The sequence below is a fragment of the Sinohyriopsis cumingii genome, chromosome 17 (genome assembly GCF_028554795.1).
Source record: "Sinohyriopsis cumingii isolate HCF-2022 chromosome 17, ASM2855479v2, whole genome shotgun sequence".
NCBI classification, from domain to species: domain Eukaryota; kingdom Metazoa; phylum Mollusca; class Bivalvia; order Unionida; family Unionidae; genus Sinohyriopsis; species Sinohyriopsis cumingii.
Genome location: NC_142977.1, coordinates 32376274 through 32402585, shown reverse-complemented (window position 1 = coordinate 32402585; position 26312 = coordinate 32376274). Strand labels below are relative to the sequence as shown.

Below are 26312 nucleotides of genomic sequence, written 5' to 3'. Positions count from 1 at the left end.
CAAACTTGTTATACCGGTATTGGCTTTGATTACGAAATATATTCAGTGTATCGTCTGATATTTGATGATTATAGGTCATACCTAAGTTAGGCAAATACCGCGATAATATAGAATTCTTCCCACAGGCACTTTATTCATGGGGGAAGAACCACAGGCACTTGATTCTGGGGAAACTAATGTATACACTCCGCATATAACACATGGTGAGTGTACACATTAGTTTCCCCAGAATCAAGTGCCTGTGGTTCTTCCCCCATGACAGGTTAATCTGGATTAGCTATCATATTCCGTTTTATTTACATTTACGCGCTTCGATTGACAATATTTTAGGAATATAAATAGGGAAAGTCACAGAAACTTTACGAATTATAGGTAGGCAGCAATATCACAAAGGTTTTAATATGTACCGACAACAACATTAAGTACCGCGATAATACAGTGTTCCAGGCTACGGCTGATTTTTGGATGTGGTATGTTACCTTGAGAATCCAACATGCAAGTTCCGGATTGCAGATTCCAATCACGTGTGAAAAGACGTTGATATATATTGAACTCCTTACTTAAATTTGCGTTCTTTGTTAAAGCAAATGATACAAAGCTTAAAAGTGTAATGAGTAACATATGTTTTGAGGCAGTAATAGTTGCTTGGTCCACAATTGGCATTAAGTCAACGTAACAAGCGGTGAACACCCAATGTTGACCGTAAGTTTTGTTTTGATTGTGACGTTTTAAAGAAAACCGGAAATAAATTGAACGTTGAGAGAAGGGGAATACCAAATGTATGTTTTGTGATTGGCTACCAATAATATGACATTCAAGATGGAGGAGAAGTAATATGGTGGTAACTTAAACACGCAAAAAAATCAACCCAGATGTGTATGTACTAGGCTGAATGCGTACTTGATTGTAGTACTAGAATTGATGCCTGTTATATCCTCAGATTTTATGTTTACTCTGAACAGATGCACCCAACAAAAACAAATTGCATGGCAAAAGTCACGTAGAAGACCGGCTATTATGAAACGTCTGTATCCCTACAACAATGTGATACGCCTTCCTAGTCATACAACGTAAGACACATCACCCGATATTTTTGTTCAGTGGGGTGATGTCACTAAAGAAAATCAATATGGGTTATATCCTACATTGTAGGACTAGTGTTGGTTCTGGTCGAAAATCCAATTTGTATCAAGAAAGAACGATCGTCCCTTTAAGGAAAGTGATATTCATAAAATGTACACAAATATCCACATTTCTAATCTAAACACATATGAAAATGTGATTTCTAAATGTCAACACGAAGACCCACTCCATGGCATTTTTTGAACTTTTAATCCAGAAAATCCTATTTACTATATATCTTCCAGAATTATACAAATAAATCTATAAAAAAAATGGAAATATATACCTTAAGACGAAACTGCATTTGAATCCAAGTTTCCAAATTAGCAGGCAGTTGTCCCACACTAGTCCTACAACGTAAGACACATCCAATATATTTTTTGGGGGGGTGATGGGTCATACAGCTTAACGGCACTGTGTAGCATGTTTAGATGTCTATTAACAATGTAACAGAAGTAAAATTTTTGGGAATATCACACACAACTGGCAACCAATAACAATGCTTTTCTGCAAAGTAAAGTTATAATGTTTTTGCCAGACTTTACTTTCCTGATGTCTTTTCTCTAATACAAATCCTCACAAAAGAAATGGACCTGTTTTCATGTTTCGTATTTCTACATTTCAGTTGGCTGGAAAGCATTGAAAGCCAATAATGCTGAAATTGGGTTAAGTTGAAATATTCTTTAATGAAACGAATAAAAATATATTATGCCTATTGAAACTGTAAACAGTGTTTCATTTCATTCAAGAAAAAAATCCACCACATGAACCTACTTAAACATACTTGGGCATACCTCGACTACCGTCACATTGCAACAAATTCAGATGTATGTCAGCGGAACATGAAAATGCATCCATTTGCTAGTGTCATATTTTCATTCTGCCAGGATAAAGACAGCACAGTATATATATTAATTACACATAAATTAGTGGAAGAGTGTTGATGTAGGCGGCCAGGTGTATGAGATATTCCTGAAACTTTGACTACTCATTCCGATGTCAACCAGCATTGCAGCAGGCTATACAAGGCCATTATTTGGATAGTAAGACATAGTACTAAAACAAAAACAACATGTACTATGTCTTACGTTGTAGGATTAGTCCCACACATACAAAATCGTCCTCTGTCTGCGTGGGTTTGAGTCTCGGATTCGGCCAATGTGGGTACGTGAGAAAGCTTGCCAGTAGCTTCTCGTGGGTTGGTGGTTCTTTCCGGGGTTTTCCCGGGTTCTTCCTCTACTATTAATACTGGCCGCCTTGTATAGCTTATCATGTGCTGAAAAATGGCGTTATACCCCACAATAACAACAAACACAAAATCGTCTGCTATCCAAAATGTCAACTAGCAACTAGAATGGGATTCTCAAGAAATTGCCTGGCATATAGTCTGTTTCTAAATTCTTTGTTATTTTTTTCCATAAACAAGACATAAACTTATTGCATCCTATTCATTGTTGTTTCTCATCAAAGTAATAGCTTATTTTTTTATAAAATGTTGAACTTTGCTAATTTTTTTACAAGATCTGTTTAGTTTGCTTAATATTTCATGACATTTATTGGTAATGTTACGTTGAATTTTGTAAAATGAGCTATAAACCTGACCTAATTATTCTACATAAATGCTCACAGAAATAGTCCAAAGTAATGTATTTTATTTTTGTAGCCTGATGGATAAATATTAGATCTTTTCAATGATACACGCAGAATAGGCCAATGTATCAGGAGTCAGTAAAACAGGTGTTATCCCGTGTGTCAAAAATTTATATTATTTTGAACAGAATATTCTGGTGACAATTGCCTCTTTTCAAATGGTAAGCATTGCAGTATTTTATTTGCATCAATTAGTTGAATTGGTATGCATTTTGCTTCAATGTTGGTACCAGTTTATTACATTGTCTGTTTTCTTAAATCATTGGGCAAATATATTCAGAAAAAATATACAAATCATTGAAACCAAAGCCTAGGTATTATTTTTATTAAAGATTTAACTTTAAAATGCAAATAATATAGGTCAGAAACATATGGGACAATGCTATGTTGTGGAATTCGCGAGATGCGCTTTAAGGTCTAAGCTGTTTTCTGACTCGTCACGTATTTGCAAAAATACAGGAAAAAACAGCAAGTCAGATACTATTTATTTGCCTAAAATTACTATAAGTACGTATACAAATAAGTAAACCATAAATTTGCGATCCTGTCAATGGACTGTTGTAATGAAGCTATATTATAGCAAGTGATTACATTATGGAAATCTCTCCATCTAAAAATAGATGCACTCATGTCTGTGTTGATTCTGTAGGAAAGAAGGGACTGCAACTTTTCATGGTGGGACTATTTTTACCAAAATGGGATTCCTGGACTCCTAGTTTTAAAGTCCTAGCGAGACCTCGGGTCTTGGGGCCCAGAGTGTCCGAGTGGTCTAAAGCTCTCACCGTTCCGGATCACTGCCATCTCACCTTTGTCCGCGTGGGTTCGAGTCCAAGGCTCGTCTAGCGTGGGTATGTGGGAAAGCCTGCCAGTAGCTTCTCGTGAGTCAGTGGTTCTTCCCTGGGTTTTCCAGGGTTCTTCCTCCACCAGTTATACTGGCCGCCATATATAGCCTATCTTGTGCTGAAAATGGCGTTAAACCCTAGAACAACAACAACAACAACAACAACCTCGGGTCTTCTCTGAAATTACATGACTCTTTCTGAACACTGAGTTGACAACATGGTATACAAGCATGACAACTATTTTAAAACTTAATTCTGCCCTTGTTAGACATAGTAATTTAAAGTATGAGACAAATGATTTTCTTTGAGAGGTTGTCTTTCCTGCCAAGATCTTCAATATTTTGAGTATTGTGCGTCCTGTCTCTGGCATCTTGCTCTCTCTCTCTCTCTCTCTCTCTCTCATGTTAATTCAGGTACCTCTGAAAGAAAACTATGGTATCTCCACCATTTGCTGTGCAAATGCCAATATGCGTAAACTCCTACACTTAGATGTTCAGATGTTAATTTCTTATTATCGACATGCACATGGGTCAGTTGTCTCCATGATTCTTAGTTGTTTACTTGTACTTGAGATTGAAATTGTCTCTAAAACCATTTCAATTGTAGTGGTGAAGGGGTTGCTATTGTAATTAAAGCTGCATTACCCATAATTATCAGTATCTTTTTCAACCATTTTAGGGCTTTTTTATTTTTTGATTCATCTCTCTTTTAGAAAATAAGATTTCAATAACCTGAGACCAAAAACTTGATGTATTTAATGCCCATCAGTCCCTTAATAAAAACTCTGCTTTCATTATGTATTTTGTTTTAGTTCAGTAGCTGTTAAAAAGAAACATCTTTAACTTTGAATGTTATGTAAAAAAAAGTGACCTTTGATGGTTTTAATATCACTTTTAATGCATTGGCTCCATCATGCTGGGGAAATTGAATAAGTGCTGTTCCCAAAGACCCACAGAGGCAGCTTCTCTGGACACTTATTGAGTTACCATTGCTTTAATATAAAATGACATAAAAATCTTTCATTCACATCTGACAGTATAGTTTACATTAACACAATTATCTGCTGTCAGGGCATCAGCTACAGTTACTGGGGCAGTCATAATTACTCCACGTTTTTTCACAAAATATGCATTGTCATGTTGATGGTTGCCCACACATTTGAGTTCACCTGCCAGCTAAAAAAGTACTGTCTTGCAATATAAATTATTTGAATACCCTTGTGCCAAATCTAAGCTGTAATTAGTAAACTGTTGCTAATATTGGTTTTGTTGTTATTATTATTATTATTATTATTTTTATTGTCTTTGTTTCATTAAAAAATATTTGAACACATTGGTGGTGTGCAAAAAGAATATATTTCATTGACATATATAGCTATGATGTGATAATCCAAATGCTCCACAAATCTGGAATCACTTTTTATACTCCTGGCTTAAGAAAGAAATAATAATATTCTATACAAACAAATAATAAAGAATAAACCAGCCTTTATTATTGCTGTTGTTAATATTGTTATTATTATTATTCCAGGTACTTTCACACAGAATGGGAACAGCTCTGATGGAGAGACCAAATAAAGGAAGACAACCTTTGAGATCCAGACCAAGCGCCCAGAACACTAGGTCATTTGTTCGATTTTGTAATAAAACAAATCGGCAAGTTGACATTGTTTGGCTGAATTACCAAGGGGAAAATGTACGGTATAGTACCTTAGGCCCACTACAGTTTGTGAACATCAATACTTTTGCAGGACATCCATGGATATCTTGTGACTCCCAGACTGGTGAAAGACTGGTAGTTGAATTGAAAGATGTTTATGAACCAGTCGCTTATGATCTCCAGGAAGGCTGGCCCCCACAGCGAAGGGTTGTGAATATTACTATTCCAGGTAAAACTGATTTTGACTAAATTTAAGTTCAATTGTCAATAATTTTTTTAGATCTTGTGCATATCAGCATTTCATTGGGATTTCTTTTATAAAAATCCCTTACATAACTTTCTCTTTCATGAATGTTATGTACAACTTGAATTGACCAATAGCTCTTCTTAAGTCTAGATATAGTCTCAAGAATTTTGGTGAAATCAGAGCCTGAACCAAGGTGGCATGTTTAATTCCATAAATGAAGGACCATTATAATGTTTATATCATTTAGGAGGTTTTTATTAAATTTAAATGTATTAAAAATAACATTGGGCTTCTCATTGTAAGCCATCTTGGAGAGGGAGATACTTTGGGTGTTTCAGGGTGATGACTTTATATTGGTGATAATATGCTTTAGTTGGGAAATGCATGTGAGGAAATCATGCATTCTCTGGATATGGGAGGTCACAAGGTTGTTCACTGGATGTTACTTCTCAAGAAGACTGATTTATTCATTTTACCATTCAGTAGAATGAATCATAACAGCCTTGTCCACTCATGAAATAGATATTGGTGAGTGCATCTTGCTGGAAAAACTATCATGTTTGCATCAATCATTCACATTACCTGCATACAGCTGTGCCTATTTTTTCCTTGGATAATGACTAAATTTGTATTTACATGGACGGTCAATGGAGTGATTTTTTTTTTGTTGTTGAGCTGTACCATAGAATGTTTCATGTTATTGTACACATGCAGCTCTGATAAGTGGAGTATTTTGTTAGCTTAAAATCCTTGCCATCCTATCTCATGTAGGTAGTACATTGTGTCCACAAAAATGTAATTTAGAAAGTCTGAACATTTGTTTCGAGTGACACCTTATGAATTATCTTCCTTTTACCATTATCTCAACTTTTGATATCCATGACTCAATCTTAGCCTGATAGGAATTTGTCTGTATCAGTCTTTAAGAACTGTAGGTATGCATTTTTTAAAAACTAGAATGTGAATAGTGGTGTCCTCATCATTTTAATTTTTGTTTCATTACAGTATTTTCCCTGCAGTCTTGCTGTCTTCAGTTAGTGAGGAGACTTGTCCAGAAGAATCAGGTGCAACATCTAGAAATCACTGATATAATGAAGGAGGAGCTGTACAAGATGTATGGGAATGTGTCATCATGACAGAAACAGAGACGAGAATACTTGATTTGGCTACCCAAGCTGATGGATCAAAATTCACCATGAGCAAACCAAGAAGATGACTCAGCAAGCTCTGTAATGACAGTTACCAACTATTACCCATCCTTTCCTAGTAAGCAGATTGATTAATCTGGGAAGGAAGTCTGCATGAAAATGGTTGAAGAAAGACTTGAAATAATATTCAAAGGGAAATAATTGAGGAGCTATGAACAATTGTTTAGAGACTTACAATTAAACAGCCATCACTTTCCCATTGATTGGTTTATATTTTTTGACAACACCAGTCTATTTAATGGATGGTTTTCTAAATATTAGTTATCAGAAACCATATTTAAAAAAATACATAGAAACTTTATAAATACTTGTTCATGAAGGTGAGAAGGAACATATAAAAATACTTTTAGATCTGATGATGATACCCTTGTGCCATAAGAGGAAGTCTGTGCATGTCATAATGGTCACCTGGTCACATTGGTCATTCTAATACCCTGAACCCCTCCCCCAGCAAATTTCTCTATAAATGCCCTGTATATAATGATATTCTGCCTTCTGCAGTCAGTGGCCAGATGTGTTCTAACTAAACAGTGGTTCTACCCAATCTGAAGCAGTCACTGGGGCTTATCTGCAGTATCCTCTTGAGGTATGCAAATTAAACAGTTCACTTGTTTGATGAGCAAGGCATTATTTAGATAAAGGCATATCATGTGAATCGATCTTTAAGTCTCATTTCTACTTACAGTACTCCAATCACACTGTCAATCAAACTCGAAGGTGACAGCATGTTGGCTTCAAAAGCAAGAGTTTCTATCCTAACAGGAGAGGATCGAAGTAATGTATGTGTGTGTGATTTGGATTTTTAATGTAGCTTTAACAATGTTTCAGTCATATCACTATGATGTCTGCAGTGTGACAGTTTATAGTGATGTCTAGCACTGGGGCATCATGTGGCAGACATGTAGCATGATGTCCCACCCAGTCAGATTATCCTGACACCATGCCGACCAGTCCTAACACTAACCTCTTAATGCTGAGCACCAAGCGAGGCAGCTGTTAGTACCATTTTTGTAAGTCTTTGATATGATTTGACCGGGGATCGAACCCATGACCTCCCACATCCAAGGCGGACGCTCTAACCACTAGGCCACCAAAGTGGTCTGGATCGAAGTAATTTGTTTCCTGGATGGTTGGAAAAGTAGTTGTGTTATCACAGTAGAAATGGAAGTCACCTTTTGTGCAGTCTGACAACAATAGCTAGATACATCTATTTGCCTGTGAATTAATGCTGTCTTTGAAGAGAAATGGTTGTCTCTGAGAAGAGATATGAGTTATATCTCTTTTCATTAGGGTCAGGGGTCATTCAGTACTCAAAATATGTCTTTGAAGACAGGTGAAGTTTCAGTTCATGGGTCACAATCAATATCCATATACAGCTTCTTTTCATTTTCTGTTCATCATGGGGTTCTCACCTAAGCTGACTGTCTTTTGATCTTGGTCATTTGAGCTTCTGACTAATCCTAATATTGTCTTTTATAGCGTGAATAAACTTTGATTAGTGCATGTTTTTAATTGGGGAGGATTTCACCTAAGACGGATTGAAGTAGGTACGATACAGTAATCTTATGTGGAAAATAATTTGAAAGAGAACACGTACCTGTAATTAAGATTTTGTTGTACAATGCTCATAACACAGCATATCAAAGAAGTGTGTTAAAGAGGTTAAAGTAGAAGTAGCCCCCCTCCCCCATTTTAGGGTCTTAAAATGAGAAGTGGATATTGACTCAGGTTTGTTATAATTGAATCCGTTTCCTTTTTTCCGCTCAAATGTATTTTATTCAGCATGATTCCTGAGATATTGAAAATTGATAATATCCTTGCATATTAAGTAACTCTAAAACAGAAATCAGAAGTATATATTAAAAAAAAGAAAGATTACTTCCTTGACTGTAGTCCTGCCTTGGAATAGTATTAGCTCCAATGGCTGTAATAGGTGAGCTTATGATATTGACCTGACCTGTCATGTATTGTCTTTCATGCCTCATTGAAATGCATACATTTCCAATTTTCAACTTTTATAAATCCACAGCACCTGTTTAAATTAAATTTAGCAGAGAGCATCATTACATGAAAACGTCTCAAAAGGTACTAAAGATTCCAATTTGCTGTTCAGGAATGATGCCATTTATAACCTGAAGAAGAAAAAAACCTGATTAATTTCTTTGGAAATACCTGGAGAAGAGATATTGAGTAGACTTGACAGAAAGGAGCCTTGTAAGAATGCTTTTTGTCTGTGTATATTGGATGAGGATCTGCTAACCAATATGGCTGCCATTGCTATAATAAGAACTAAAAAGAAAACCAAGACAAAATGGGAAACATTTTATTTGGCAGAAATTTCTTAGCGGAATTTGACAACATTTGTCTGTGGCCATATTGGCATGAAAACTTTAAATTTTATTGAAATTAAGTGAGTCCTTGTTTAAATATGACCAGTATTTTTTGTATATTCCTTCCAGTGTGACCAGTATTTTTCCTTTCTGATACGACCTGTATTTTGTATATATTCCTTTCTGATATGCTCTGTATTTTTTAAAACAAAGTATGAATCTGATGAATTTAAACTACCTTTAATGACTTCTCAACAATAACTACTCAACATAAATTGACCAAAGTTTACTGAAGCTTCAGTAATTTCAGTTTCTTGCAAAAATTACAAAGGTCGAATTTAAACTACCTTTACTGACTTCCTGTCAATAACCACTGGACATAAATTGTCCAAAGTTTACTGAAGCTTCAGTAATTTCAATTTCTTGCAAAAATTACAAAGGACGAATTTAAACTACCTTTACTGACTTCCTGTCAATAAGCAATGGACATAAATTGACCAAAGTTTGCTGAAACTTCAATAATTTCAGTTTCTTGCAAAAATTACAAAGGACGAATTTAAACTACCTTACTGACTTCTGTCAGTAACCACTGGACATAAATTGACCAAAGTTTTCTGAAACTTCAATAATTTCAGTTTCTTGCAAAAATTACAAGGGACAAATTTAAACTACCTTTACTGACTTCCTGTCAATAACCACTGGAAATAAATTGACCAAAGTGTTCTGAAGCTACAAAAGTTACAATTCCTTGCAAAAATTACATCAGTTGCAAGGCATTTTCATTGCATTATATATGAAGTTACTCTTTTATATTGTAAGTTTTCCAATCAAAATTATAATTTCTTTTCATGGCTAAAGTTACAGTCTTAATATTTACTACTAGTGTTATGGTATTTGTGAAGTATAATGTCAAAACAATGGCATGTAATATTATGTCCCAGCATGATCATCAAGCTTACACTTAACATGCCATATTAAATTGGGATATTAATGGTAATTATATGTTTAACTTCAATTTATAATATTTTACTGCATGAAAAGACAGCAGCCAATGAGTATATATTATTTCTTGTAAGTTAGAACTTACCAAAAGTGCTTTTTTATGTTTTACAAATAATATTCATTGAATTCATTGGGTGGGGGATGGTACCAGTGATGGTGTGCATTTTGTGGTTGATACAAACAGCATATTTAATGACACAACTGACAGTAATAATTGTATGAAAACAAATGGAATCACTCCTCCAGTGTTCAGACATAAGTATATGCCTCCGACACTTAAACTTGTGTACCATTATCGTATTGTGAGCGGTAAGGAATTTTGCATAGAAAGTGTTATTAAATGGGTACCTAAAATATACTGTATAGTTCTCTCATTTCTGTATACATGTAAGACAGTTGGTCAGTAATTAAATTCCATGTGATAAGCAATTACTTCAGTATGGCATGATTTCTTTTCTGGTATAAATATGCTTTTGGGGGTGGGTGGAGGGGGGGCATTTGATGGAATAAAATGTATTTGTCATGCTCTATATTCTCTTTTCTTAAAGACTGTTAATAACAGCATATCCACCAGCCTTTCAAGTAAATTTTTGTTTGGCAACAAAAGTACTCTAAATTATTGAGTTGTCTCGACTTTATTGTAGTTATCTCCCTTTGGATATTGTTCAACTGATTGCATAATTTGAAACAATAGGAAATGTTTTTAATGGGTAAATCACCACAATAATTCATAAAACTGTTTCAGGTGGTAATATAAATTCTCAGTGACATATAAAAAAAAGCAATTTTAGAATAATAATTTAAAGATTATTAGAGCTGTCTGTTTGCAAAAGAAAGAGGGCAATGCATGGCAACATTTCTGTACTTATGTTATGCAGCTGATCTTATGAAATAAGTACCACTTTAGTCTTGTCATACTTTGATTGATATTGGACATATTTCTGGCACTTTAATCCAAATCATTTCAATTGTAGTACAGGTATTAGTATTTAAATTTTTTTTTTCAATACAATTCAAAATTGCAGGTAAATTAAATTATAAATACCAACTGTACTGTTTTTAAAAAAATGCAACACTAATTAGTCATCTTAAGAAAATATCTTAGAAATAAAAAACTATTACTTTTTTATTACTGTGTTTATACTTGGCTATGGCCAAAATAAAGTATGATATTTTACTGATGCAAGGTCTTGTGGTTGGTTTGCTAGGCCTTATGATATGATTCATATATATATACATATATATATATATATATATATATATATATATATATATATATATATATGTAAAATTGTTTTTATAATATAGGTGTCATTAGAGTCATTTAGTTAATGTCATTAATTTTAAGATCGTATCAATGGGTTGTATGCTATAAGAAGAGTACATGTATGATGCATAGTGCTATTGTCATTCATGAAACCTTGAGGTCAGAGTGCCAAGTTAAAGTAAAAAAAGTCATCAGTTGGTCAAAATAGGCCATTAGTGATGTGAATCGAGGTCAGAATAAAATCATGTGATCAAAGGACTACATTTGTAGTGTAGGGTGGTCAGACTGCCCTAGTTTGTCATTGGATAAAAAATTGAACAGCAGTTTTTGACTTAATCATTGGAAAAGTATTTCACAATGTTAAATTATTATTTCTGAAAACTCCAAGTATTGTTTTTCTGCTGTGTATCAAGTGATTATATTTAGAGAGTTTTGCACAACTTTGTTAATTCTATAACATCACATCTGACTTAGAAGTAATACATTAGGAAGTTAGATTAACTACTACAGTTTTGATGGAATTGCAGTTGATAAAAGAACCATATATTTAAAGACTGGAAAATTAATGACTGAATGGAATTATATCGGGAAAGATTTTAATATGAAATATTCAAGAACATTTTGGGGCTTATATTTAACAGATCTACCTAGAATACTTTTGGAATTTTCAAACATTTTGAATTCTTGTGTAGTGTTGGTACATAAGCGAATTACTGACCACAGTTATCAATATGAATACTTTTGGTTGTATCTGGATTTCTTGGAAGTAATAGAACATTTTAGGAATTAAGGAATTCATTAACCACTGTAAGTTATTTTACAATTCCAGCACTTTGTATTTTAGGGAAATAAATTTATCTTTTCAGTTAGAGAATACTTGTTTGTTTTGCTTTTCTGTTATGTAGTTTACGTTCTAGTTTGTAAGAAAAAATTGAGTGGCTTATCCCGAGATTTGACTTTCATTTTGAATATTGTCAGAATTTGAACATTTTCAGAATTTCAGTATTTCAGAAATTTTAATATTTAAGGAGATTACTATCATTTATGCAATCCATATTTCACTTTATTTTAATTTTTTTTTTGTCTCATAGTTTAATTTCACATAGTTGGGAAAATTTATTGTGAAACCAACGAACTTTCACCATGGCACCTAAAGTAGGGAACCATTTTGTAGATCTTGCTTAGAAGCGGTTAAAGGTTTAGGTTTTGGCCCATTTGAACTTGTTTTTGGACATACTCTGAAGATTACTGAGTACGAGTATTGTGATGATTTTGTTGTGCTTTGTGATACAGTGTATTGTGGTGATTTTGTTTATCCTTTTTATGCAGTGTGTTGTGATGATTTTGTTAGGCTTTATGATACAGTGTATTGTGATGGTTTTGTTTATCCTTATGATGCAGTGTGTTTTCATAATTTTGTTAGGCTTTATTGTTCAGTGTATTGTGATGGTTTTGTTAGGTCTTGTGGCACATTCTATGTTCATTTGATTATTCTGCTTAACTGTGTAGTACAGTCATTACGTATGGATTAAAGATTTTCCCCGAATGGTGTAACAGTACATTAAATACTAGGGGAGGACATTTCCGTGCATGCGTTGCATGCATGTATTTAGCATGCAGCATCTGCTTGATGACAGTGACTTTTAGTGCAATGAAAACAGTGAAAGGCTGCAGTGTACAATCATGCAAGAGCGTGGCAAGAGTGTTTGAAATTTACGATGGTGCCATGGCACATGAAAGAACTATATATTATCTATGCAGAGTTTAAATGTTAGAACATTCCTGTGGACACCGAGCCTGCAGGTTTCGCTACACTGTTGTCAGATGTGACTAAACCACCAATGTTGTATTGTGGCCAGAACTCTTTTGAGTGTTCATTAAATCGCAGGAGGTTACAGCAAAATGGATTCGACAACTGATCTCACCCTCAGACTTGATTATATCCAATGGTGTCATGCACATTTTTTTCGCAGCCATTCATTGCTGGATTTATAATGGTCTTTTTGGGTCTGAGGCAAAAGTACGTGATAACTGCCACGTCATTGATAGACATAGAAGAACTGCACATATCGCATGCAGTCAGTGTCTGTGAATTTACCTCAGTAAAACAAAATTTGTATTGTGCTTCATAACCTGCCTGAATATCATGGCCAGCTGACTATGCAAAGGTTTGCAGCAACATTGATTGCACCAATAAACCTAATTCCCAACGATATGGAGCAATACATGACAGTTAGGCTGGGCCAGCTAGAATTTTTTTATTCGATGCAGTTCCTTAATTCCAGCCTAGGTAAAGTTTTGGGCAACCTTGCAACAGATGGTAATGATCATATTACAATCAATGGTGGCACTTATGAAAGGTTCATTTTACTAACTGGTCGTAGAATCTATGCCTATGAATACTTGAGCGACTGGAACAAGTTGCTGACACTTGACACCAATTGAGGCCTTTTATTGATCGCTGTTTCACAAAGGTATTTCCGCCAAAGACTACACATACGTGAACAAGACTGGTCGCATTTGGGTGCAAAAACCTTGGCTACTATCACGATCTGTATCTATGCACGGATGAGTTACTGCTCGCAGATGTCTTCGAAACGTTTCGTGATACAGCCATGCGCGTGTACAAGCTTCATCCCGCCCGCAACCTTTCGTCAGCTGCAATGTCCTGTGATGAATTGATGTATCAAACCAAGGTCGACCTGGACTTGCTCACCGAGACTGACCAACATCATTTTGTTGAACGTGGAATCAGGGGCGAAATCTCCATGATTAGTCATCGCTACGCTCGCGCGAACAATCCTCTCCTGGATGGAAAGGGCCACGCTATCATAGACAGTCGCATCACGGATCTTTATGCCAACAACCCGTATTTATGGGCGATGATGCAGCTAATGCGAGTTTCAATGTATCGATCCCACAAATGTAGACATTCAAAACCATGATAGTAGCTGCGATATTCGATACTTCCTTTTTGACCTGGAATGTCCAGACGAGCTTCACCACACCCATAACGATTATCGGCCGGCCCCGGTAGTGCTGTCGGTGCACCGCGAGTGGCTGTCACTATATCAGTGTGGAATCATTGATGATTCCACAAGAAAGTTAACAGAATGCGTGAAATATTTAACAGTCATAGGAACTAAGCGAAACTCTGTTGTACACATACAAAACTACCGGTTATAATTGATGTAGGGAATGCGTATGCTGCGAGCCCTCGAGGTGTTATGCTTGTATCAATGTTACTAGATGGCGCCTTGTGTACAGTGAATTCGGATCTGGCACTATCGCAACTAATGAGTTTGTAAAGGAGTCCTTTACACTCGTAAACAACGGTGTGGTGGGAAAAACAATAGAGACCATGCGGATCGTATGCGTCGATAGTGTTAGGGACAGCTAGCAAGATAAACTTATGTGAAGTATTGCTGATTCCGCATTGGCGCCAATAAAGCTATCTAACGGCAGACTCATTGATGTTCATATTAAACAAAAAATCAAAACTGAAACTAACGAAACCTAGATGCGTTGGCGCGTGTGTGTTAGATCTTTCCAAGCTCTTCATGTATGCGTTTTAATACAATTCAATATAACCCCGGTACGTTGACATTAAACTACTGTAAACGAACACGGATTCGTCACTCATGCATGTAACTACCATCAATGTTATGCAGACCTGTGTGGGGCAGCGCTCGCTAACAATATCAACACCAGCGAGTTTCAGCGGAACACCAGCTGTTTAACAATAAAAAGGAAAAAATAGTGGAGAATTCGAAGGATCAATATGCGAGCAAGCTCATAGAGGATTACTTGGGACTGTGCCCCCAAATTTATTCGATTGGTATTGGTGGCTACAAAAAGATTTGAAAGGCACGTACATTGACATGTAAGACCCTTGCATGTTGTCATCGCGAGCAAACCCGTTTACGCAACAGTTACTCGTAAATATCAAACACGGGATCAGATGCATCTTTGAGCTATTCTTTAGATATCTGTAGTTTAGTATAATCATTTTGCAAAACAACCATACTCTTACCAGATTTGCAATTGTAGAATCGGATATACGATGTCGAGTTGATTAATTGATAATTTTAATAACCAAGGCGGGCATTGTTGCTGTTGATGAGAGTGTAACTGTTTAGGTGATGCAAGAATTGCTTAACGTCATAGTCGATTTCGAATCGATTGAACCGCCTGCGATCCCATGGTGATGTTATGCATGGATTGTTTACGTGAGCCCCAAAGATTATCGCAGGCCTAATCGCTTAACAACTTGCAATGCTAGTCGATGATAGCACGAAAGGCGTCGCTGCGGATCGGATAAATACTTGGGGATCGCATGCGTTTCAAGATGTACTCGATAAAACGATTAGCATGGGTGAGTTCGAGACGGCGCTTGTCGAAATGGAAAAGCACCGACATCTTCATGCACAGATAAAGTCGTTAGCTATAACGTCTTCGGAAAGCCCCACTTACTCAGTGGAGTAAATTTCCTTGTAAAACGGAAAATATGTATATAAATGCAAAGAAAACAAGCAAATGATTGCGGGAGTACAATCCCTTGATGGTTCCACCTCTGTCCAGAAAATAAATGGAATCAGCTCAAGCAGATTATATCAAATATGGAATGCTCTCAAATAATGCCCATCTGTATAAAAAAAACGATATGGTATCAACCAGAAAACATCTGCAATTTGTAACTGAAAATATTAAATCAATAATTTCTGAGAGAGAGAGATCTACAGCCCATAATTGATAGCATTAAGTCAATAAAAATATAAGACTATAGGACCTCATTAGTAATAGAATAATAACATTCGTGAGATCGAGAGTAGTATGATAGTTGTTTGTTTGGTTTCTGGTTTAGGTTAAAATATTCTACCCGATAATTCTTTACACTCGTATGATGGCGCCTCATTGTAGCTTTGCTTGGCGGTTTTGCGTGCACATGTGAAGATAAAGTCATAGGAAACGGGGATAAATGGCTTTGACCAAGATCAGTAGCAAAATCTCAGACTGGTATGCTCATACTACTACTGTTGACACAAAATCGTTGACTGCTATGCTCATACTACTACTGTTGACACAAAATCTCGGACTGGTATGTTCATACTACTACTGTTAACACAAAATTGTTGACTGCTATGCTCATACTACTACTGTTGACACAAAATCTCGGACTGGTATGTTCATACTACTACTGTTGACACAAAATCTCAGACTGGTATGCTCATACTACTACTGTTGACACAAAATCTCGGACTAGTTTGCTCATACTACTATTGTTGACACAGAAATGACATATTCACTTAGTTGTTTGATAAAATCCCAATTACTGAAGAATGGTATTGAAAAGAACATTAAATTCAGTATTAGTACGGTGGTCGTGGTGCTATGATGGGCTACGATACTCCGTAAATCGAAGACTGCATTCGACTGTAATATTATGAATCTTTATTGTTAGCCATAGGGATTCAAGGCACATCGACACAAAAATGATTGGCGCAGATTATAGGCCGAATTCTTTTAAAAATGTAATATACATTGACATAAAAACTTGGGTCTTTATGGTTTCTTCTTCCACAGCGAATGCTTTTGAAGCCTAATGGCCTTATCTTATATGGAAATAACCCAACACGTTTCCGTATAGTCTGGGGCCCCGGGTGGCCGAGTGGTGTAAGGCGATCGCCATTATCGATAGGCCCGACCTGACATCTCACCTCTGTCCTCTTGGGTTCGAATCTCGGCTCGGTCAATGTGGGTATGTGAGAAAACTTGTTAGGAGCTTCCCGTGGGTCGGTGGTTCTTTCTCCACAAAATATACTGGACGCCATGGATCACGTGGTGAAAAAGGACTTTAAACCCACGAAACTAATGCAAATCCATATAGTGTGGTAAAGAAATGCAAATTATACAGGAATTATTCGATCATAAGTTAGTCGTGATTTCGAAAGTACTTAACCAATGCGTGATCGATTGGATTTACGAGGTAATTAGTGAAAATTTATTCTGGCAAGAAATTCGTTGAAACACATGTCGAAAAGCTGTAGTCTTTTAATCTTTTTCTCACAGACAATAAAGTATGACACCTAGTTTAAAATCTCATGTTCATCAATATATACACCGTGTTGTACAACCAGAATTTGCGTGTTTGGAATTAAACTGACACACTAGCTCTTCTTTTTATTGTTAATTCCACTGTTGTTGTTGTTGCAATACAACTTGAAAGCGACCTATAGCTTGTGTGTATTTTTTTTTGTGCTCTTGATATAGGTCAAGCAGTACTGAAAGCAAGGCAATATCCATGTAGTGATATGACATTTCGTGACATTTCTCTCAAATCATGACTCATAAACTTTGATAAGCCTGTGAATATTTTCATGTTCACACGTCCAGATAGGAGAGCCTTCTAAGGTAGGTCAGACGATTATATATATATATATATATATATATATATATATATATATATATATATATATATATATATATATATATATAATCAACAATTTTTACTTTTATTGGTTACCACGGAATCTTAACAATTTAGAATGTACACAACACCTCTTTTCGGAAATGTAAATAATTGGGTTTCTAGTCATGGTGGAAACAGCTAGTTTAGTCGAACTTCTGGGTTGTGTATGTTGTTATTTAGGTGATAAAAATCCTATATTTAAGTTTTGAGGACATTCGTGGTGAATGTACTGTCCCAAATTAAGTCTTACCGACTACGCGTCTGGCAAGCCCATACAAGACAGATGAGCGACAGTGCAATCACTATGAACTTCCTATTTTCTCCAGTTCTTCCACCATTTCCTCACTTTCTCAATAATTCCTTTCTTTTTCCTAATCTTCTTTTCCGTCTCTGGCATCCAGTCAGCATGTCCCATTGATCTAAATTTCTCCTGCACCTTCATCCAGTTTTCATTCATTTTTTCAAACTCCTCTTTCTTCTTTCTGTTTTCCTTTTCCTTTCTTTCTTCAGACCACCTTTTACCTTCTGCACTTCTTCTTCCATAACGTTTCTCATTATTTCTTCTTTCTTTTATTGGTCCAGCCCCCACTTCACAAAGGATCACTCTATCCTATGCAATATGTCTTCTAAAAAGACCTTACTTTCATCACATTATCAATGGTCTCCTTCAATGTGCCCACTCTCACACACGAAAATTGAATGAAACCTCTTAACATTTCTTCTTCATCATCTGTCGTACCTTGTACCAGGTCCCTGGCTACGTTCAGGCTGGTCACTTGACTTGTCACAAAGTCTTTGGTAACTGGATACCTCCATTCATTTCTAACCTTTCCACCACATAGGAAACATCCACCATGTAGTACCAACTGTCCTTCAATTTGTTAAACAACTCTTGTCATCTTCCTTTATTTAATGATGAATGGCGCGAGCGATGATGATGATGATGATGAAATTTGATTAGCGTCGCTTACGCATATAGTGCATGCCCGACGATTTAAATTCCACAATAGCGGACTAATTAATTGTTCGATAGGGACGGAAAAAGAGCCTCATCCCGCAACGCTTTAATGCACACAAAGTGGGCTACTTAGTTGAGTCAGATTTCGGGATAATGTAATCCCACGGAACAAACGACGAACAGGAATAGGAGCACCCAAGCTCATCATTTTTAGTCTGTATTAATTGCTTAGTTTATTGGGGAATTACACCACACTTACAGCGCTATCCCAGTATCATGATGGCACGTTCATCGGGGTAGTAGGTTTGATACCTGCTAACATAGTATGACTGAATGTCTGGTTGAGGGTTGGATGGTAGGGGTATAAATAGGACGGGAGCTGGTTCTGACATCCAGAGTTAATTTTGATCCCAATTTCCAGAGTAAATAGCGTATGGTTGAATTTTTAAAGACTGTGTATGTGCTGTTCGATATAGTGAAAAAAGGAAGGAAAGGAATAATAATTTTAAAAAATTTAATATATATTTCTATTTTTTAATACATTTTTCAATATATATATATATATATATATATATATATATATATATATATATATATATATATATATATATATATGGCTCTAAGTGGAGTGTCGTGAGGGGATGATCATAAAGCGTTAATTTTTCCTTGTTTGCCAATTTCTTTCAGGAAAAATAGGAAATTATTATATGTAGAATTGATGTTAGGGTTACTGGACGACAGGAATTCAGGGTAGATTGTTGGGGATCCTATCCGTTTTTGATTTGTCTTAAAGATGTCCAGTTGTGCTTGATATTTGTTGCACTCATTAAATACATGGTGTAAATCTTCTGGGGTTGGGCAGTGCGGGCAATTCACGCCTCTAACATTGTTAATATGGATGTATTTTCCGAAACTGCTGGCCAGTAATGTATTTCCAGTTTTGATTCTGTTGATATCTTTCTGGTTTTGTTTGTTGGCCAGAATCGGCGCTTTTATACTCCTGGATATTTCCTTTTGTATGAGGTAAAGCGTGCGACCTTTTGTACTAATGTCCCATTCTTGCTGCCATTTCCCTAGAATTTTATTCCTGATTATGCTATAGTATTCTTTGCAATTGTACTGGATTATGATATGGTTGCTTTTCTGAAGTTTGTTTTTAGCTGCTTGGTCAGCTTTTTCGTTTCCTAGGATGTGATATGGGATGGTACCCACATAAATTCGATTATCTGTCCTTGTTTTCCATTTGTCTCAGTAACAGGTTGGTCTCTTTGATGAAATTGTCGCGGAAGGTGGAGATGCCGGATTTCAGTGATTTAGCTTAGCGAGTCACTGATAAATGTTGCTTTGCGAATGTTTGTCTATTTCACTCTTTTAATGGCTTCAAGTATGGCCCAGACTTCTGCTGTGTGAATAGAGTAGTTATCTGGGAGTCTAGCTCCAAGCTGTATGTTTTTTTTCTTCCGGTACTACTATAGCGGCTGCTGTTCTAATAGGATTGTTTGTTTTTGATCCATTAGTATAAATCTTAATATAATCTTGATATGAGTTTTCTATGTTAGAGAGTATTGTAGATCTTATCTCTAGAGATATGTCATTTTTAGGTCCAATCCTGGTTGCGCTGAAATTGATATGCACTGTGTTGCATGTCCGTGGTATGGGATCAGGGTATGCGATTTGTTCAGCTTGTATGTTTGGAATGTCAAGATGTTTGGTTAATTCGTGAATTTTCTTTCCTCCTATTGTCTCCGGGACTAACTTACGTCTGAAGGGGATGTTAAATTTTGCTACACAGATCTTGGTTGGGTGTGAGTCTTCATGGATTGATAATCTGGTCGCATATCTATGTAATAGCTCTTCTCTTCGTAGACGAAGCGGGGTTTTCCTGTTAATATTTGTATTTCCTCTCTTGTGGTATTGTTATGCACACCTGTGCATATGCGGAGGGCTTTTGCATGAATGTTTAGCTTTTTTAATAGGTACGACTTCGACGAGGCATACACCTGGCACCCATAATCCAGCTTAGAGCTCATTAATGATCTGTATATGATTAAGAGGATATACGGGTATGGTCCCCAATTTAATCCTTTAATGTTTTTGAGCAGGTTCAAGTCCAGACTTCATCTAATGAGCTCCTAGATATGATACTTCCAGGTGATATGCTCATCAAAGTACATACCTAGGAATTTGGTGGCTTTTACGAATATAATTTGTGTATCTTGAATGTATAGGATTGGGTACTTTATTTTGATCTTGGATCTAGGTGTAAATAGAATTCCTACCAATTTTTCTTTTGGGATTTTGAAACCCCATTTATCAGCCCACTTTCCAATCTGATTTAAGGTCGATTGGATTTCGCTTATTAATTTGTTCCTGGCAGGGTTCCCTGCCCTCCATATACCCCTGTCGACTGCAAATTGGGATAAATTTATTTTATTGAGGTCAACAGCTCGCTCCAGATCATGAATCATAATATTGAAGAGGGTATGACTTTGGACACTGCCTTGTGGAGTGCCATTTTCTAATACGTGGTTGTCCGCATATTAGTCCCCTATTCTTGCTCTAATTTTTCGACCGGTGAGGAATGTAGATATCCACTCGTACATACGGCCGCTGATACCGTAGTGGATTAGTTTCGCAATTAGGCCTTTTGTTCACAATAGATCAAACGCTTTCTCTAAATCCAGGAAAATTCTATTATATTTCGGTCGCATTTCCTTAGCGTTAAATGCTAATTTAACACTCGATTCCAGCCGGAATAACTGATCTAGAATGGAACTTTTATTGCGAAAGCCGCTTTGAATTTTAGAAATTAGGTTGTGATGTTTAAGCCTGTTGTTGCTCTTAGTTTCGGTCACTTTACATGTATTGTCTGTGAGGGAGATTGGCCTATAGGAGTTTATTTCTGTCGGGTCTGTTCCTGCTTTTGGAATTGGAATAACTATTGCTTGTTTCCACTTGTTAGGGATTTTTCCGGTTTTCCAGGAAGTGTTGATTAGGTCCAGCATTATGGTCTCCATACTATCCGGTAGGTTCTTGTAGAATTCGTATCCTGTGCTTTCTTCCCCTGGTGAGGTTGTCTTTTTATTTACCCGGGCAGTTCTTCATTCATTTATGGTAAAGTCTAGGTGTAGAGGATTGTAGTCAATTCTCAAGTCGGTAGATAGTTCGGCGTAATTCTTCTCCGCAAGTTTCCGATGTGTTTAGAACCAAGCAGAACGGTTTTTACTCTTGATCATCTTGGCATAATGTTCTGCTAACAGGTTAGCTTTATCCTTTTTGGAATATGCTCCGGTTATATTTGGCGTAGGTTGAGAAGCTTTTCCTTTCATTGCTTTTATTTGGGTCCATATCTATTTTGCATTGCTTCTATAGTCCAGAGACGAGCGATATTCTTGCCAGGTGTTCAGCATTGCGGTGCGGATACTGCGTTTGGCTGCTTGTTCCTTGCCTTTGTATACTATAAAATCCGTGGAAAGGCCGGTATGTTTAAACTTGTTCAGGACCTTTTTCTTTTCCTTAAGGACTTGTTTACATTCCTCATTCCACGATGGTACGGGTTTTGTATATTTGGATATTATTTCCTCACGTTCTGGGAATGCTTAATTTAGCCGCTGATGAGAGCGCATCTATTACATTCTGGTTATATTTATTGATATCCACATATTGAAGTTCATCTATTTTTATGTCTTCAAGTGTAGTCCTAAATGTGAGCCAGTCTGCCTTATCTAATTTCCATTTGGGAATCCTAGCTCAGTTAGTGATAGGGATAGTTAGGTTTAGGGTGATTATTATTGGGAAATGGTCACTCCCTAGCGTACTGGTTTGGTCCACTTCCTAGTCTGCTATTTCAGCTAATTTGGGTGTAGAGATAGTGAGGTCTATAGCTGCTAACGACCGTTTTCCGGATTAATTCTTGCTTCAGCTCCGTTGTTTAAAATGACTAAATTTGTTCTAAGCAACCATTCTTCTGATAGTTTCCCTCTTTTATCCCTATGACCACCACCCCATCAATCGCTATGGGCATTAAGGTCTCCACATATGATGCAGTTTATTTGGTTATTTGTAAGTTGTTGATAAGTCTTGATTGTGGTGGGAGTTATAATCCCTGGATCATAAACATGGCAAATTGCAATATCTGAGCGTCCTGTATGAATTATTACAGACTGAAATTCAATCGAATCTCAATTGTTAGATTCTGTTTGGGTCAATCCTAATGTTGTATTGGGGATAGAGTTATGAATATAAATGGCTAATCCCCTCCCTTTTTTCCATTTGTTCTGTTTTGTAAATAATTGGTTGCATAACCTAGGATTTTCGGTATGAATATAGTAGCACTAGACAGATGTGTCTCTTGCAGACATATGATGTCTGGTTTATTTTTTTTCTTTATTTGATTTGACTATTAATTCAGAATTGTTCTTAATTAATCCGCGGAAATTCCATTGCCTTATGACTAATGATTGCTTTCTGTCCGTATCACCTTTTGATTTAGATTGGTTATCAGTAATATTAAGATATATTATATAAGGAGCATTGTGAAGATAAAGTTTGTTTAGTTAAATTTACTTAGATATTTTTCACGTAATTCAGATAATAGTCTAAACGTGGGTTGGGTTGGGGTTAAATTATTCTGGGTTATATTTATGATACCCACTATGAATTCTCCGATATACTTACGCAGAGCGCTTAGCGGAAAGTGGTCTATTAAACTAATATCACCTTTATTGTTGACCTCCTTACCATCAGAGGTAACGTGGGTATGGGTTCAAGTTTCTGGTTTTGGTTTGCGTTGCTATAACTTATTAATGGTTCCTTAGGAGATGGTAATCGGTCCTGTTTTCCACTGTCATTGTATATTTTCATATCATCTCCTTTTCTTTTATTTGCATTGCCACTGCATTGTTTATTGGATCGTTGGTGATCTTTTGGTGACATCAAGGAATATGGTTGAATTGGCTGAATTACCATTGTCTGGGTTAATTTTCATTGACTAAGTTTCCTCACTGAGGATTTGGTCTTTTGGTATGATGTATTATCCGTTTCCATTTGATGGATGATTTCTTTTTCTCTGGTGTAATAAATACACTCATCAGATTTTGGGTGATGCGGTTCTCGGCAGTTCGCGCACCGTATTCCTTGATATGCGCACTTGCCGCCATGTTGGCCGCCACAGGTGTTGCACCTTGTTTTGTAAGTGCATGTTCTTGTGTGATGTCCCCATGTTTTGCAATTGCTACAGAATCTGGGTTTGTTAACATAATCCTCCAGCTTGTATTATTGCCCGTTGTTTCCAAATCTAACAAGGAGGGGTGGTGTTGATAAAAATTTCACAAGTATCGATGAGGTTTCTTGTCCTATTTTGTTCTTCGTCATAATTGACCTCTTGATATTAGATCCTTGGTGTGTTAATTCTTTTGTAATTTTGGCACTGGAACTTTGATGGTGTCATCTGCTTAGCTTGAATACCTTTTTTTATGTACAAGTTGGTGCAGATTCCTTCAGAGGCTTCACGTGTTCTTTTCCGGTTTGGTTAGGAGTTTCCTTTTAATCTGGCTGTCGTTGGGTGACCTGGTGTTACAAGCGGTGTGCCTGGTCACTGACACCCTTATGTGACCAATTTGGTCAATTTCCATATATTTGGACACTTGATGTAGCGTGCTACACCATACTATAAGGTAGCGTGTTCTGGGTCTTATTAGTTTAAATTCTCCTCCATGTGCTTTTTGGTTAAGGCTGTATCAATAGTTCTAGTGCTAAGGTTAAAAGTACTTGGGAACCATTACTCGTGATAAATATAGTATGTTCCCTGGGGTGGTATTTCCTGGTTTGTTGATTATGGTATGTGGATTTGCTAGCCATTGTAGGGTTGTTATTTTGTTCTCCTTGGTGATACTGTCATTCTCCTTTGGAGTGCCATTTGATTTTGGCTATGAATGTCGTTCATTAATTGTTAAGTTACTTGGAATATTTTTTATCTTGTTTTGTTTTTGGTTCTGTTTCTTGTTTTTTCTTGGTTGCTGACTTGGCCTTGGATTGACCATTCATAGGGTTTTTTCCCTTGTCGACATATTTAACCGCTTTTACTAATGCTGGTGCAGTTTTTTTCCATGTGGTGGACTTAATGAGGCAATGAGTGTTTTAATTCTGATATCCTCTTGCTCTTGGTAGTATTTTATTACTTTTGATGGTCCAGGTATTTGGCTGTTATGTAGTACTTCCTTTTTAATCCGGTGGTTATTTTTATCTGAGACTGATGGCCTTTTTATACAGTTGTCTGTTGTCGTGGATACATTAACCGTTGTTGATGGTTCTGGAGTCTTTGGAGGTAGAGTATTGTTTGAGTTAACCACGTCAGCGTAGGTTCTGACTGGTGATGTTATTTTACCTTGTTCCAGTATCCCGATTAACTCTTTTGTTGTAGATAGTGGTTGGGCGTTGCTTAGGTGGGCTGGAGGTAAGTTTATCTAATGCGATTGCTTGGTCTGTATTCATAGGGGTATTTGGGTTGCGCTCTTGGCGCGAACTACGAACGCTTTGACTTTATATTTGTAAAGCGCTGACGTGAAGGAAAACATCCTTTACACTCACGCAGAAGAAAAGGTTAAAAACTATTATATATTATCAAAAGCCACAAATATACTATCAACACAGAGGTGAGGAGCAAACACAAACCAAATTTTACTATCCACATGGGAAGAATAAAGAACAAACCCAAAATATACTATAAATAACCACAATATATACTTTCCACATACGGGAAGGAAAAAAACAAACCAAGATATACTATCCACACGTGAATGAGAAAAACAAACCCTTACTATACTATCCACAAAACTAAAATATACTATCCACACACGGGAAGGAGAAAAACAAACCCTTACTATACTATCCACAAAACCAAAATATACTATCAACACACGGGAAGCAGAAAAACAAACCCTTACTATACTATCCAAAAAATCAAAATATGCTTTCAAAAACCACAATATTTACTATCCACACAAACGTAGGCGATCGCTTTCAAAACCAAAAATCTACTATGGACAAACGTATGCGCACTTATGCAAACACACATTCTACTATTCACACAAATGTAGGTGAGCTCATACAAACAAACACGCACACACACAAACCACAAAATCACATTAGTAAAGGAGTGAGTGTTTATAATTACACTACTCCACATTTACACAAATTGGCAAGTTGAATAGTGTCTCTTTTAAAGAGCTTTGATTAGCCCTGAAAAGGGCTGCTTTTATGACTCTAGATACACCTCTTAATGTCGGCTTCTTCCAGGTCTAGTCCCACAAACGCATCGTCTGCTCCAGTCCTGCTCCCAACTGATGCGCGTAGTTGGAAGTGCTGAGGGACGTTGACTGGCTTTACTTTTCCAGTCTTCACTCTGCACACGTTTATGCTGCCTTCTTTCCTCCTGCGTCCGCTGAGGCTCCCGCTCTTGCCTCTGCAATTCTTGGTCCCAGACCTCTATTTATGGAATGTCCTCACCATGCGCTTAACTTCACGCTCTGTCTTAGCATCCGGTGAGGCAGGATAATTT

At 36.6% G+C, this 26312-nt stretch overlaps 3 protein-coding genes across 8 annotated transcripts in view; 2 read left to right on the top strand and 1 right to left on the bottom strand.

Moving 5' to 3' along the window:
• Positions 1 to 663, bottom strand: part of LOC149778371 (sulfiredoxin-1-like) — a 31053-nt gene extending 30390 nt beyond the window's left edge. Inside the window, exon 1 of one of the 2 annotated variants that reach the window (XM_089939189.1) lies at positions 480 to 663. In XM_089939189.1, coding sequence (XP_089795315.1) covers positions 480 to 663 — 184 coding nt within the window. Of the gene's footprint in view, positions 1 to 81; positions 189 to 479 lie in introns of those variants that run through there. The other variant, XM_089939190.1, reaches the window with a different exon arrangement.
• LOC149778370 (von Hippel-Lindau disease tumor suppressor-like) lies at positions 247 to 12203 on the top strand. 5 transcript variants are annotated; one of them, XM_089939194.1, is made up of 3 exons: positions 247 to 372; positions 5145 to 5502; positions 6526 to 12203. In XM_089939194.1, the coding sequence occupies exons 2-3, from the start codon at positions 5160 to 5162 to the stop codon at positions 6654 to 6656; spliced, it is 474 nt and encodes a 157-aa protein (XP_089795320.1). In that variant the 5' UTR covers positions 247 to 372; positions 5145 to 5159; the 3' UTR covers positions 6657 to 12203. The 5 variants fall into 5 exon arrangements, with proteins under 5 accessions (XP_089795320.1, XP_089795322.1, XP_089795317.1 ...); XM_089939196.1 differs by having other exon boundaries at positions 353 to 470; XM_089939191.1 differs by lacking the exon at positions 247 to 372 and adding an exon at positions 583 to 702.
• Positions 12204 to 17630: 5427 nt separating this feature from the next.
• The window catches only part of LOC149778369 (uncharacterized), a 34364-nt gene continuing 25682 nt past the window's right edge, over positions 17631 to 26312 (top strand). Inside the window, exon 1 of the mRNA XM_089939188.1 lies at positions 17631 to 17738. The gene's annotated coding sequence lies outside the window, so the exon portion shown is untranslated. The remainder of the gene's footprint in view (positions 17739 to 26312) is intronic.